The following is a 15,074-nucleotide window of genomic DNA, read 5'->3' on the forward strand; positions in this document are numbered from 1 at the left end:
CCGCTAAGACAAACACATTTCGCGCAGCGCTTCGGAGAGCCCTCAGTCTCCTCCATAAAATCAGTGGGTTTCGGACCCTCCCACGTCCAAGACGGCTGCTTTAGTCTCCCTGCAGTCAGCGAAGTTGCCACTGCTAATTTCCTTATGTGGGAAAGGTGGCAACCAGAGGGTGCAGTTCGGAAAAAGTTGGATGCGACAACAACTCGAAGCCACATTTCATCGCTTCACTGATCGTCACCCCGCGCATGTACGCAAGTGCGTGGACGTGGATCAGGTCACACTTAATCAGCTTCCCTATAGCCCTCCTCGATGTCTATCGAATGGACGCACATCATCAATTGGGCGCCCTGTTTTTAGAAAGTTGACCAAGCAGAGCCCCGTCGGCATCCAAATGCAACCACTATCACCTTGCCGACTAACTCAACTCGTAACACTCATTTGTGGCCGTTTACCTACTCGTGCTTCCACTTGCGCAACTCGGCACGTGTCCCTTAGTGAACCCACGTGACACCCACAATTCCTTTACGGTGACAAGTCAATGACATCTTCTAGATATTCGAAAATGTTTATATTACTTGTATACCGCTGACGAAGTGACAATAATACAGTCACGAAACTGTCCGGAAAAGCCGAGTACTTTAATTCTAGATATTCGATAAAGGGGCCAAAAACACCGCGCTAAGCCTCCTTTCGAGCTTGCCTTTTTCTGCAGAGTCCGCAAACGGGGGATACATCTTGCAGAGATCTTAAACATAACATGATAGATTCCAGTGGCGTAGCCAAGTGAGGGGGGGCGGGCACAGGGGGCACGTGCCCCTCCCATCGGGTCCAGGGGGCCCTTCGGGTCCCTGCGGCGCCAATCGGCCGCTGAGGGTCCACGCTGGCCATATTTCGTCTCAAAGGGATCCCACAGGGCTCGTCAGAGCTCAGCAGCTCTAAGGGTCCCACGCATATCTGTGATGGCCATAAACCAGTGTATCTGAGGACCCCGAAACGGCGCTTAAGAGGGCCCTCACCGGCGACTGTGCAGGTCCCACACCGGCGCCTCTGAAAGTCCCACACATGTGCATCTGACTAACACCCACCGGTGACTTTTGCGTGGCCCACACCGGCTATTCTGAGGATCCCACCAGAGTCTGAGAGTACCGTGCCGTTCTCTAAGGACCCCACTGAACTTCTGAAGGTGCTGCCGGCCTCTGAAGACCCTTTGCCGGTCTGAGGAGTGAGGACCCCTTGCCGTTCCCTAAGAACCCCCTGCCGGCTTGCGAAGGGTTCGCGACAGCAGCTCCTACGGCCCAGCAGGCTACACACGTCTGTGACGACTGTACAAATATGCTTATTTGCTTATCTGTTTATTTTGATTTTTTTGCCAACTGATAAGTGACAAAAGATTGGTAGGGCTCAGCGAACATTGGTAGGGCCCAAATAAACATTGGTAGGGCTCGGGCCCTACCAGGCCTATACAAAACGACGCCCCTGCATGCTTTGCATTAACTATTCACTCCTAGCCATTAGCCAATACAAAGACATTGCAATTGAATGGAATTCGAATGTCAAACCATTTGCGTCGCAATTCTTGGAGGAACGTGTTCCGATTTTCATTCGCTCCTCTCGACATCAACACCTTCAAGAGATGTTTTTCGGTCTAGATTTTTCATTATCCGGCCGGGAGCGATCGCCATTTTTATCCTGGCGTCTGCCACCACCACTGTCTGCAGCCAGCGGGCAGCGCCACCCACCGAGTCAGACACCATTTCGAGGACGAATCACTCTGTTTACCCGCCGAGACTGAAGGGTGGCCGGGGAGGGAGGGGGAGATCGACGCTGCGTGCGATGTGTCCGGAGGGTCAAGACAGGAAGGGAGGAGCATTGGATATAAGTAGGTAGTCATGTTTGCATCCATAATCCACAGTACTAAACTAAATCCCAGCAATGCAACTCGTTCCAGAATAAAGGATAGAACTTACAGCTCCAGCCATCACGGTGTTCTATAAAACCACCAATATTACGGTAACAGCGCCATACATAGTGTCCGACTCTGATATCTTCACCGTCATTTACTCTTACTTCACCGCTCTTACTCCGCTTCCCACCGCCCGCCTGTCGTTCGTGTCCCACGCCGCCCCCATCCCACCATCGTCTACTGCCGCCCTGCCCCACCACCCACCCTCTCCCGCCCCACCGCCGCTGCTAACGAGGGGAGCGTCGCGCCGCTCGGCAGAGAGCAGGGCCATCATTCAGCGGAGCCGAGTATCGTGGAGAGCACCTATCCATTAAGTGATGTCTTACCGGCCCTCCGCGGAAAATTGGTCTAAGTATGCACGGATAATGAAGATTTGGAGCACGACGCCGGCGGCGGTGGCAGCGGCGAAGGTGGGGAAAAGTGGGATGGGACAGGGGAAGGGCAGGAGAGTGTACATGACGATTAGGTTTGATGATCCTCGAACGCTGTTTTTGTTATAGCACGGTAGATGCGGCAGCATAGGATTACGCATTGTTTATTTTTATCTTCGCTGTGGATTTCTAAGAGAGAATAAACAGGCAATACCCAATGCCGTTATGCTTTGAAGTGGCGTAAGCAAATATCTGAAGAAAGCACAGCTGAGAGCAGTCATCGAATTTATGCAACAAAGCCAAAGGAGGGTCTTTTTAAATGGGAACGGAAAAACTCAATTCTCAAGCAGGGAAGCTCTCTAAAATGGTCAAAGTGAGACAATAAAGACGGCAATTGCGCGGTTCTCGGCGACCAAAGACCAATCAAGGACCCAGTGTAATTTGTGGTCGTAGCTGCCAACCGCCAGCTGCATCATCTCTGCAATCACTGCCGACCAGCCAATTCGACGCGATAGCAGATGATAAGAACACATCGTTCCAGCTCAGATACAAAACTTGAGCTGTGTTGGAAAGAAATACTTCCCGCTGTGCGTTTGCAAAGACGAGACCAAAGTTGGTCCTGCAAGGGCGTTGCGAGACTAATTTTAGATATCAGAATGACGTTTTTTGCATATCATCATCACCTTATAGTTTAAATCCTCGATACATCAACCACGTGACATATTTAAAATTCTTTTCCACCTCAAACAACCTGAGTAACTTCGAACTTTTCTTCCATGGGAATGGTATAAGTTTCGAGCGACTGTCTGCGGCTGACACCCCGTTCATTCACATGGAGACAGCGTCCGTCGGCCCGGAGACAGACACCCCTGGCCAGCTGCCAAGCCTCCCCTCCCCCTCCCCTCTACCCTTGACATGGCACGCCGGCGGCGACAGACTCTGATGACGTCATCACCCCCTCTGACGTCAGCGCGGTCAGCCTGCTGACGTCATCAGCCAAGTGGGCCAGCTGCGTCTGCAACTATTTTGTTTTCAATTCGATTCCGAAGTTATCTCTTCGACATACGAGCTGACACTAACAGTCAAAGGACTGTCTACATATGCCTACGTATTTTGCTGATGAAATCCCTAGAATCTAGAATGCATCCACAAGGAGAGTTGAACAGCCTATGAAAACCGTCGGCCCCGCTGGTGACAAACAGAACAAATCTATAACCTTGTGATCCTCAGACCGACCGAATGAATAGATGACGTGCAACTCACCTGGCGTGCGAGCCGGGCTGACAGAGCGGCCTGGTGAGTAGCGGCAGCAGGGAGACACACACCGGGGTCAGATTGGGGTCAGCAGAGGCTACAACTGGGAGCACACGACTAAATGCGGCGAATTTGGGATCAGCCTGAGGGGTAATATGATTGGATTTCGATGGAGTCAGGCAGGGGATGCATTGGGGTAAGTTAGGAAATGCACAACTAAAAAGCTAACTCGCCATAAGTTCCGAACTTGGAAACGCCAAGGCAAAGAAAACATGCCCAGATGTATAGGAAAATAGGCAATTAGTAGTTAGTAGGCTACTTAGGACTGCAGACCAAACATAAAAGTTGGATTATTGCGAAGCGGCAAACAGTAAGATTATAACGCATACATCTGACTAAAAACTCCCGCAATTTCTACTCATTATTAACACGCGCAGTGGAAGGGGGGGCGGATTTCGCCCACCCCTCCTGTTTTTCGCCAATAACTCGCGCCGAAAGCATAATATCAATGTGAAATTTCAGCTACCTGTCCAGAATTGAATTGCGGATCTTCTCGTGCAAGAAGTAAGAAAATCGGTTCACAACTTTTCTAGTAATAGCGGTGTAAAGTCAAACATCCTGCCGCCGCGGCGGCGCGGCGGCGCGGCGGCCGGCGCTAGCCGTTACGCGCCGCCTGAATTGTAGACTGTGCCGGGGCGGGACGGTTCCGTCTTTACATCGCGCTCCTTACCGCTGATTATATTAGATTCACGTCAAATTCGGTGAGAAGACTGAGAAATGTACAGGCAATTATATGGTCAAAGAATTTTGAAAATCGGCCGGTAACAACTTGAGTTATGAGTGTGTAAACACAAAATTGTGATTGCCGCGTTTCCCGCGTCGGCCGATGCCGCCTCAGCCGGCGACATCTTACCCTTCGCAGGCTTCTAACTGCCATATTTATTGTTGGATTATCTAGAAATTCACCAAACATACCTACAAATGTTTGCTCTTTCGTATAGTGAAAGATTTTAAAAAAATCGGCAGGTAACTTTTTGAGTTATCGGCGTGTAAACGCAAAAAGTCGCTAATATGGCAGATTTGACCACATTTGACCTCATTTGACCTTGAAGATATTGACCTAGGGTAATGAAATTCACACACAACAGAGTTCTCCATGGCCTCCACCTACCCTCCAAATTTCGTCTTTCTAGCTCCAGTGGGAGCTGAGATCTTAGGGGGGGGGCGACATCCGCCCCCCCTTCCACTGGGCGTAGTACTCGCAACCCTTCCACTGCGCGTGTTAATTATTTTCAGGCCTAGGCTCTCTGGTAACGAAAAATACTTAATAACTGGATAATGTGAGCGATCAAGGCTCAGTTGGTTGAGTTAGTTGTTATTCGCTTCAAACAAACTAGCAGGGAAAATAGCGTCGCTAAAAAGGAACTTCACATAACTGGCATACCGCTTTTCTACCACTGTCCAAAACAAACGTAGCAAGTGAAGGCTTTGTGACTGCAGCGATGTCAAACTACACGCGCCACTCTGGCACCAGACCCGTGAAGGACCATACCTCTGTCCCGACGGCGACGCTTGCAGTCAAAGTCCAGACGGCGGCCCTGCAGCTTCTTGCGATGATGCTGAGGAGGACAGACAAAGACAGCATTGTCAGAAACATATTAAACGGCGCACTATTCAGTAGCGTTCCCTAAAGCGTTAGAGGTATGAATTTGAATCAGGAGTTCTAATGTGATACAATTTCCTACAGCAAACATCAAATGGACCGCCTCAGCTCAGCGATCAAGCGGTTAAATAAATCTGGTAGTAGGAACTCGCATGTTAACATAACTTGCATGTTTTTTTTTTTGTATGGCAAGATCGACCAGCACGGCGCACAGCTAGTCTGCTATGAAGGTCGAGATTGACGGGCATTGCGGTACAGCCTAACAATCAGGCGCGCACAGGTAACGCCATCTGTTGATGGCAATATGCATAAGTGGCGCCGCAAACGGGCGAAGCTGTGTAATACTTGATACTTTTTATTAAAAAAAAAAAATGGTTGAGTGAGACGCTACCATATGTGACAGATTGAGCGATTTAAGTGGATGATTACGTAAACCCGTAATGCTCGTAGATTTTGTGTTATAACACACCGGTGCGCACACAAGCGATCCAGTTCAGAGCCGTGCCATCTGCACCAGCAAGCACCATTGAAGGCTTGCTAAGCTTTCACGGCGACTGGTGAAGCTGAAACCTTCTCAGCTCCATTGGCCATTGCCACCGAACAATGCTGGCCACCCGGGCGCACTTACACTGCCACACAGGCCTATAGAGCACTCAAAAGAAGCATTGGGAGCGATACAGGGCAGCCGCCGCCTCCATTATAGACATTTCCGGTGTCACGCTGTCGCCGCTCCGATTCCCGGAGATCTATACGCTCGCCACTTTTCCGCCCACGGCCGCCATATGCGCTCTCATCTCCGCGGCATCTTTTCCATTCATCTGCCGCTCTTCAATCCCTATTTTCGTGCCTGCGACGTGGAGCTGAGCCCAGCGTCTGCTCGCTGCCTCCTTGTCACGCGGCGGCGTTCAGCAGAAGATCGTCAGTATGCTGCCCCCGCCACCGCCGACGACTGCCGGAGTCGCAAGCACGCAATCACTGGGTGCGGATGAGCCGCGTATCAATAGACTCGGATCGACACGGGCGTCGTCGTCGCCACCACTGCCGTTTGTACCGCCGCCGCAGCGCTCGTCACGCCGCAGAGAGAGAGGGAGAGGGAAAGAGAAAGAGAGAGAGAGGGAGAGAGAGATAGAGAGAGAGAGAGAGGGGGGGGGGGAGAAAGAGAGAGAGAGAGAGAGAGAGAGAGAGAGAGAGAGAGAGAGAGAGAGAGAGAGAGGAAAAGAGGACGGTTGGAGGGAGAGAGAGGGGGGAGAGAGAATAAGAGTGAGAGAGAGAGAGAAAAAAAAAGATATAGGGGGAAAAGAGGACGGGTGGAGGGAGGGAGAGGGGAGAGAGAATAAGAGTGACAGAGAGAGAGAGAGAGAGAGAGAGAGAGAGAGAGAGAGAGAGAGAGAGAGAGAGAGAGAGAGAGAGAGAGAGAGAGATAGAGAGAGAGAGAGAGAGAGAGAGAGAGAGAGAGAGAGAGAGAGGGAAAGAAAGAGGGAGAAAGATGAAGCACCGGCTGTTGCCTACACCATGAACTATGGCAGTGCCAGCGGCGACACAGGCGTGGCGCGAACAGCCATTGGGCCGAGTCAGAAGACCGACTGACCACCGAGGTCACCCGTGCCTATCCGGAAGGTCATCCGGGTCACCCGTGCCCATCCGGAAGGTCATCCGGGTCACCCGTGCCTATCCGGAAGGTCAGCAGAGCCGCACCCGGCGGCTGGCATCGTTCAGTCGGATGTTAATTTCTGCTGTCGGCCTCAGCGGCTGATTAAAGCCGGCGACATCCCCAGGGCGGCGGCGGCTCACCGGGGTGATTGCCAAAGTCAGCGGTCGCCAGTGCAGTGGTACGACAGGGACCGCGGTGGCGCGGTGGCGCGGTGTCGTGGCCTCGTTTCAAAAGAGAAGCGACTGAGGTGATCATTGCCCAGTGGTGTGCGACTCTGCGTGAGGCTCAAGTTGCGGCCCCGTGACAAACCAGGCAGGACAATCTTTGAGAGCGTATGTATTCAGCGACGATAAGTTGAATAACGCGAAACAGGGTTGAGGCAAAGTGTTGTAAACCTGTTGTCTCTTAGAGGAACTTATGAGCTTATTGGTAAATAAAGCGTCATTTGGGGGTCCTATAATTAATTTTTAATATTAGACAGATACACGTATATAAAACGTCAATGACAGGACGCCGAATAGCTGGCACGTTTCATAAAAATATGTCTGATGGTACCCTGTCTTTCAATCGCAATGTGATCACAAAAGGTGACAGCTAACAAATGAATGACGCCAGTGTAGATTAACATTAAATTGGCAATATTATAATGAGAAAATCAGAAAACAGCTTTAGGGAACTCTTCCAGCCTAGAGCACACAGTCGCAGAAGGGCCAAGAGGCAACAACCCGTCTGCAGAAGCCCTGAGCGATGGAGCAATTTCCGACAGGCCGAGCGAGCAAATAAGACGCTAAGCACGGGCTTTTGCAATTTCAGAACAGCAATTTCCGACAAGTCCCCTCGACGGACAGAATCATGGGTCGATTTCCATCCAGTGTGCCTTCCAGAAGCGCACTGATACTGCTAGCAATAAAGCTCAAAAAACAACCGCCAACAAAGAAGTCTCCCCGAACTACCAAAGCTCAAAAACAATATTTTCACCCTAACTTCGAAACTCCTCAATGGGCTGTGCCTCCAGACAGAGTGAGGCCGCGGGGCATTTCGCTTACGCGGACCTGCGGTCTGTGTCTTTGGGACTTCCGAGATGCGGACGAACACCGGAGGGGGGGGGGGGACGACCGACACTCCCGCATCGACCGACACACTTCCGGTCCCTGATGACGTCATCCACACCAGTGATGACGTCATACCACCCGCGCCGCCCACGTCAGTGAGTCGTTTGACGCAGCCGCCCACCAAACGAGCTCAGCCCGCGGCGACTCATAGGGCCGCAGTGACCTTTCACAGATAATGGTAGTCGTTGTATTTAATATCCTAACCGAGAATCAGGATCCAGGCTTTACGTCTGGCATTCGCATTCGGCCTGTCTCGAAGCCGAAAATACACCAAATATAACGGAGATAGCGTCATTGGCTAAATGGAGTAATAATCTGGCCGCGTTTTTCTGTTTCTGCCAATCGCATGGGACATGGATCAATGACCATTTCGAAATATCGTCAGCTTGGCATTGACAGAAAATCTCCCGTCGAGTCCTGTTGCGCCCCGTCCCACGCGCCTTTCCAGTCTCATCTGCTGTCGAGTGTTCGGCCCTCGCCTCAGGGCGGCACCGACGTCGGTCGGTCCCGCGGGAGTCTGTTCGTATCGACTGGTGTCGCGTCTCATGCGTCACCAATTGTCGGAGGCGCGCCGGGGCTGCAAGGCAGAGTGCTACACCATCCTAACTAGGTCCACATAACCGTCAGTTCCATCGTCAGTAAAACACCAGATACGGTACTGTTCAATGCGGCTCGGCGCCCAGACAAATCGACCTCTCTGGCGCATCAAGAGACACCAAGTCCACTCTGCAGAGTAGCCAGAAACCAATAACTCGAGCCGGGATTTAATTCCGGCCGAAACTCGGCAGCCACATAAATCTACCGGGACCGTCACGCCACTCGGAGCAGTGGAGGTTTATTACGGCGCTCCCGGCGGGCCGGCAGAGTTCGATTAAACATGCATTGAAGATCAGAAAACCGGGTCAAAGTGAACGGCTAGCCATATAGAAACGCCGCCGGTGGGCCATGATGCGACTTGGTGATAGATGCTGCCGATCCATCTTTGCCTTTCATATTAGTGTCGGCCGGACCGTTCCGCTCTACTAAGCCTTAGGATTAACGAGACCCTTTAAGGGATATATTCACAAACGAAAACAAGATTATCGAGTATTTAGCCGTTTGGCTCAGCCATATGGCATGATTCTTAGCTGGCAAATTGTTTTTTTTTTCGTGCGTGTACATGGATGCCGCCTAGTGCCTACAAAGCCACATACGGTTGTTGATGAGTGATTCACCACTTTTTTATCGATCCGTCGCCTACAAATCAGTCACTGGTTTTCCGTGGCTGATGTCTTTTTCCCCTTGGGGAGTATGGTAATATCCTAGACGAAATATAGTGTTATTCATCATACAAGTGACTCATCACTAGTTGATCGATGAGTTATTATTCGAGTGGCCGCTGTGTTTCCCATAGCTTGTACGAGCAATGGTAAAGATGTGCATACATATCTCAGGCTGGCCAATTACATACCTATGTCAACTATCGTTAAAAAGGCATCAGTACATCCCTCTATCTAAAGGTATCTATAACAGCTCCCTGCAGTTGACTCACCATGACCTCCTTGAGGTCCTTGCTCTGCAGGTGATGGAGCGGCTCCAGGAAGTTCTGCTTCATGCTATCATCCAGCGAGTATTTGATGTCGGCGATCTGCTTCATGGCCTCGCCCGTCTCGACCAGCGCCTGAGCTGTAAAAGATGGCCACCTCAGTGTCAGTGACACACTGACACATGACAGTTTGGCGCAAGGGCAGTCGAGCACTCCGGTATTTGGCGTGCTCCATAGAAGCCTGGGACCAATAGCACGCAGCTGACACAGGTGCCGCCCAATGTTGTCTAGTTAACCTTTCCAGTTCCAGACAGACTAGCCTGGCAGTGATTTGTCAAATACTGTCTATATCTCCATCCCTAGCATGATTGTGCGGGGGTTTTCAGAGAGATGTTCCGTGCGAAAGACCACTAAAGGCTAACGACTAATCCCTCCTTACTGATCCCTCCATCGCTTGTACTTACCGAACGGTTCATCGTCGTCCAGTTTTCGTCCGAACGAGACCATACACTCGCCCAGCACCCCCTCTGGCTGAGGGTAGGTGGCAGCCTTCGCCTGGCCCGACAGCTTCGAGATACCTGTCAACAGAAGTCACATAAAACGCTGAATGCATGTCACTTCAGTCGTTTTCACACAAAAGGTGCTTACGAATTCGATGTACCAAATGAAAATACACTGACTTGAAAGTGGAATTGTTCAGCATAGGTATGTTGTACTGTTTATACTTATCTCAGCATACAATGGATATGAACAAGAAAAGCAAGACAGCAAGACAAAGCAAGACAACAATTTAGATCACCGCACTATCGATTTTTAGAAGTTGGGATGTCACTTTTATAATTTTCCTGAAGCTGAACTGAGGCAGCGACACCGGTAGATCTGAATTCACTGATGCACCGCAGGGTTCTGGTGGAGTAGCTAACGCACGGCAGCGTTATTATCGAGTTTCGTCACTGATCTAAAATGGTATCAGCTAGAGGCTAGAGCTATTCGACGCTTTTAATATGCATATATAATCCGTGCTTAATTCTGTCTCTGATCGTCACATCCTCATCGTGACATCCCAGCCGGCAGCCACTCGCCCGCACTCTTCTCGTCCCCCGTCCCCTCCCGCTCTCACTCAGCGTCATCCAGTGCGAGTCTGGCTGACCCCTCCCCCTGCCCAAGAACCTCTCGATCGTCCGCGCTGACTCTCAGAGTCATCTCCAGAGTATGGCGAGAACGGCACGGGAAATCTGGCCCGAGTGGTGCCACTCCCACGTGCAAGAGAGGCAGCGGTAGCCACTTGAGAGGCGATGGGGCGTGCCCGCTGCGGTCACCGACCCCAGCGACCTTTGACCCCACAGAGAGTGAGCAGAAGAGAAAGAGAGAGAGAGAGAGAGAGAGGGGGGAGGGAGGGAGAGAGGGAGAGGAAATGAGAGAGAGAGACCGGACAGACAGACAGAGACAGAGACTGAGGAAAGAGGAAAGAGGAAAGAGGGAGAGAGAGAGAGAGAGGGGGGAAGAGTGAGAAGGTAATGAGATTCAGCACGATCAATGAGCCATGAAAGAGTGGGCTGTCAAGGAGTCCTGATAAGTGAATCGGGTAAAAATAACCAGTTTCCACCGATACATTTAGATGAGACGGGGGCGTTATAGAAGCTTTGAGATGGATGACTACCTTGAAAAAATGATTATTTTTAGTGGGACAGGAATGCATAGTGTGATGACAGGCTGTGCAGGGAATAAGTATGTAAGTTCATATGCAAATACTAATTCTTCCAGCAGCTGAACTTGGCAGACGGATACAAATATAACTGACTCGTCCTTTTTTTCTCATTATATTCATTGATAGCATATGCATGCATGACTTATGTATAAGCAGTGTATAGCATTTATTATATACAAAAAGACACTAAATATTAATCGATTTAAAAAATGGCATGAGAGCAGAGAATATGGTTATGCTAGGCATATAAATTTAGATTATTCAGAAGTTTGGCTGGGTAAAAAGATACAAATACTGTTTCATTCAATGCAGGGAAAATGATAAATCGTCATGCAGATGTATGGGCACACGAGAGGGATAGTTACAATTCGGTACGGTTGCCGAGCCGTCTGCCAACTTTCGAGCCGCCCCAAGTTAGCTAATTTAACTTTGGCCTAAGTACAGACATGGGCGAACATTTACGACACCTCCCATATGGAGGCTGACGTCCGGCGCTGGGATCAAATGGGCAGTGACCCGCATTTAGATACTGCCTGCCACGGCCATCAAGCCCGCAGGCATAGATGCCAGGTGCACTGGTCAGAAGTTTGGCCAGAGCTAGACTGTAGCGGCCAGTGACGGGTGGGCTGCGACCTGCGAGTCACAAACTATGAGTTGTGGGCCGTGGGACAGCACTCGATGAAGTTTAACATTGACCCGAGTCCTAACAATACCAGGCCTGATACCGATCGGTGCACGGCCAGAGAGCAGGTCCCCGCCAGCGGTCTGCTAATGACAGCGCTGATTAGCTGTCTCATCTCAGCAGGCGCTCCTTCCCCCTCCTCCCCCCCCCCAGGACTCCCCAGTCTGGTATTGTCACAGTCAGCAGCAGCGAAAATTACCGAGCGCTGCCCCAGCCGCGCGCCCGAGCAGGGAGGGCCGACCGAATTAACCGGGCACTCTCCCACGGAGCCAGGCGTGGGCGGCGGGTCGCGGCGGGCCCTGACGAGGCTGGGGACCGACTCGGGACAGAAATAGTCCCGCGGCTCCCACTCGACTGGCACCTCCGCTCAGAGAGGGATAGACACTTCCACGCCCAGAAAATGGGGCCGGCACCTTGGGCGTGGGTTGTGACAATGCATGGATCACTTGGGACATAAATGAGTATTGAATCAAAAAATTATAATTAGTTAAATAACAAACTCGAAATTTTTAATCTTGCATATGGCTGGCATGCCACTGCAATTTTCCGCATATGTAGCTTATTTACTTGACTGGATTACATTTCCAATTATCATGTATTATTCGTTCACGAATGATATCCTCCATCACAGAACCTTTTATCTCCTACGAATGGGACTGGCGCGTACATACTATCAATTTCATTTTATCGCAATATTTTCTCTGATCACTTACTCAAATCGATAAAATGGGAAAAGGCATCGTCAAACCGACAAAGCGGCAAATAAACCATGACATCAGTATGGATATCATTGGCGCTGATTGTGAGTGCATGGTTTCGTCTGGAGAAAACATTAGAGCTTACCTTTCACCGCAGCCATCTTGGCTCTGGAGGTCGGGTTAGGGTGGAGAAACTCTTTAGTCTTGATCTGCAGTTCTTCGATAAGCTCACATGTGATGTCCGTTTTCTGGAACAGGATTTCACCTCATCACAGAGCCACAGAGTCAATGCACGGATCTCGAGACATGAAACGGATTGGTTACGAATGGATTCTGCTGTGATATTTGTATTGTAATATACTTCATGTATAATCACATTTGACTTTGATTACACACTGATCATTAATCAGCGAAAAGCACGTACCCGCTCCATGTCTGTGAACTCGTCGTCGAGCTTGGTGCCCTCGGCACCGCCCATCTTCTCGGTCACATACTGGTTGGCCTTGTTGATCTGCTTCTTGAAGCCGGCGAAAGCCATCTTTGGATCTGAAATAGAATTATGGGATCAGCGCACACCTAGTTATCTGTTCTGCGTCATGGTCATTGGTCAATTTATGGTCATCAAAAACCTTACTCCGGCGGACGTCTTCGCAAGAGGCACATCCAAGAAAACGTCACAGTTTTGTAACGCTCTCAATGCCAAGGTATCGTTTTGGATCAATAAGGACAATGTTCAGAAAGTAGCCAGCTCCTGAATCCTCACAGCTCCTTTATCTTGCTCCTTCATCCTCAATCCTCACAGCTCCTTTATCCTTTATCTTATTTTTTATTAGGATCACCTATCTGCAGCTTGTTCGAGTTCTCAGTTTATATTCTGAGATGTTTGATAAGGATGGCTTTAGGTCAGTGATCGGTCGGGTGACGTCTTGCGTTATAACCCAGTAGTTTCTGGGATATTTCGTCACCAGCCATGGAGGGAGAAGGCGTTAAACACCCCCAGTCGACAGCTAAAAAGAAAAAGAAAATGATATCCGCAGCAAAACGGGCGAGGTGGTAAACGAAAGAATGCGAACTAATAATGAGCTGTCCAATCGAATACCAAGTTTTATTAAATGCGCGCTTTGACCTCAGGTAATCAAGCATGAGCGTCACGAGCAAGTGTTATCGATGACTCTAAGAAGCGACCTTATCAGACAGGCAGCACCCATTACCAAACCAAAAGGATGGCATTCGACGCAGCGGAGCATGACGAACGCGATGGCGCAAAATTCTGCGACCGTTTTCAGCAGTTTTTCACAAAACCGGGACCTCGACCGCGGGATATTTAACCTGTGTTAGAAGTCACAGTCTGACCTTTCAAGTAGTTATCAGTCACCAGTCACCACGCCTGATAGTGATACCTAATGGTGCTCACGCTGCCTTTCGCGTTGAGCGCTAATGCTGAGTTCAGGTGACCATAGGCGGCGGAACGGGGAGGGCACCGGGGCACCGTGCCCCCTTTGATTTAGGCTTTTTAACATTACCCCTATGGGCGTTCCATGGATAGAATGGGACCAAAAGTCGACAGTGTCCCCCCCCCCCTTAATGAAGGTGTTCCGCCGCTACTGTACAGGTCCAGTAACACATACTGATACATTCACTCGTTGTTGAGCTATTAATGGACATACACAACCAAGAGCGTCACAATGCACCTCAAACACCCACCTATTTTCAGCACGGCGGCCGCCATACTGACACGATCAATGTGGATCACTAAAAAGCGCCACGGATGAGCCTCACATTAGATCGTCACCGAAAACCGTCACAAATCACAATCGACCCTCCCAGGGCGGCACCTCCAGCTTCCACGACAGCTCCGCCGCACACTGCGCCTAGCCAGGGGCGTTGGGTGGCACTCAACAAAACTGCCGCCTCCCCCCCCCCCCCCTACAGCCACGGCCAACGCCGCGACCTGGCGCCACTCCAGAACGGCCCGAGGCCCTCCGTGGGGGGGGGGGGAGTACTACTGCCTGTCAGATCACTCGCCGACCTCCCGGCAGCCTCACCTGGCGTCTTCACTACTGCTGTGACCCCACGCCTACACTCAGATGGGCGCACATCACACAAAAACGCGCATCAAATGACACAAAACGCCCGGGAGCTGAGCAACCGCCGGGCGCGTGGCCCACGCGATGCACACTGAACGGACTGAACGACCACACAGACGTCTCTCTCTGCCACTCCGATCCCCAGCACAACCCTGACTGTCTGGGTGAGTCAGCTGGACAGAGGGCAAGGTCAATGTCCCCAGGGAATGCTGGCGGCCTCAGGAGCTACAGGCTGGGCCCAGTGTATACGTGTAGGTATGGGAGCAGTGCGGCGGCAGTGGCTGCTGCATGTCTCGGGCGGGCAGGGTATAACGTGCGCCACTCGGGGCGGACGTCGGCTACTGAATTCGCTGTGTATTC

General features: G+C 50.8%; 1 protein-coding gene across 1 annotated transcript; it reads right to left on the reverse strand.

The window, feature by feature from the left end:
- Positions 1-3,597: 3,597 nt before the first annotated feature.
- Positions 3,598-14,503, reverse strand: LOC122369557 (endophilin-A-like; the record flags this gene model as incomplete). Its single annotated transcript, XM_043344390.1, has 7 exons — positions 14,332-14,503; positions 13,052-13,173; positions 12,773-12,875; positions 10,004-10,117; positions 9,546-9,679; positions 5,141-5,207; positions 3,598-3,627 (listed from the first exon to the last, which is right to left on the reverse strand). Coding segments are annotated over exons 1-7 (595 nt in total), but the record flags the coding sequence as incomplete, so codon positions are not given.
- Between the last annotated feature and the right edge of the window lie 571 nt (positions 14,504-15,074).

This window comes from Amphibalanus amphitrite, unplaced genomic scaffold (assembly GCF_019059575.1).
Source record: "Amphibalanus amphitrite isolate SeventyFive unplaced genomic scaffold, NRLGWU_Aamphi_draft 001049F_arrow, whole genome shotgun sequence".
NCBI lineage: Eukaryota > Metazoa > Arthropoda > Thecostraca > Balanomorpha > Balanidae > Amphibalanus > Amphibalanus amphitrite.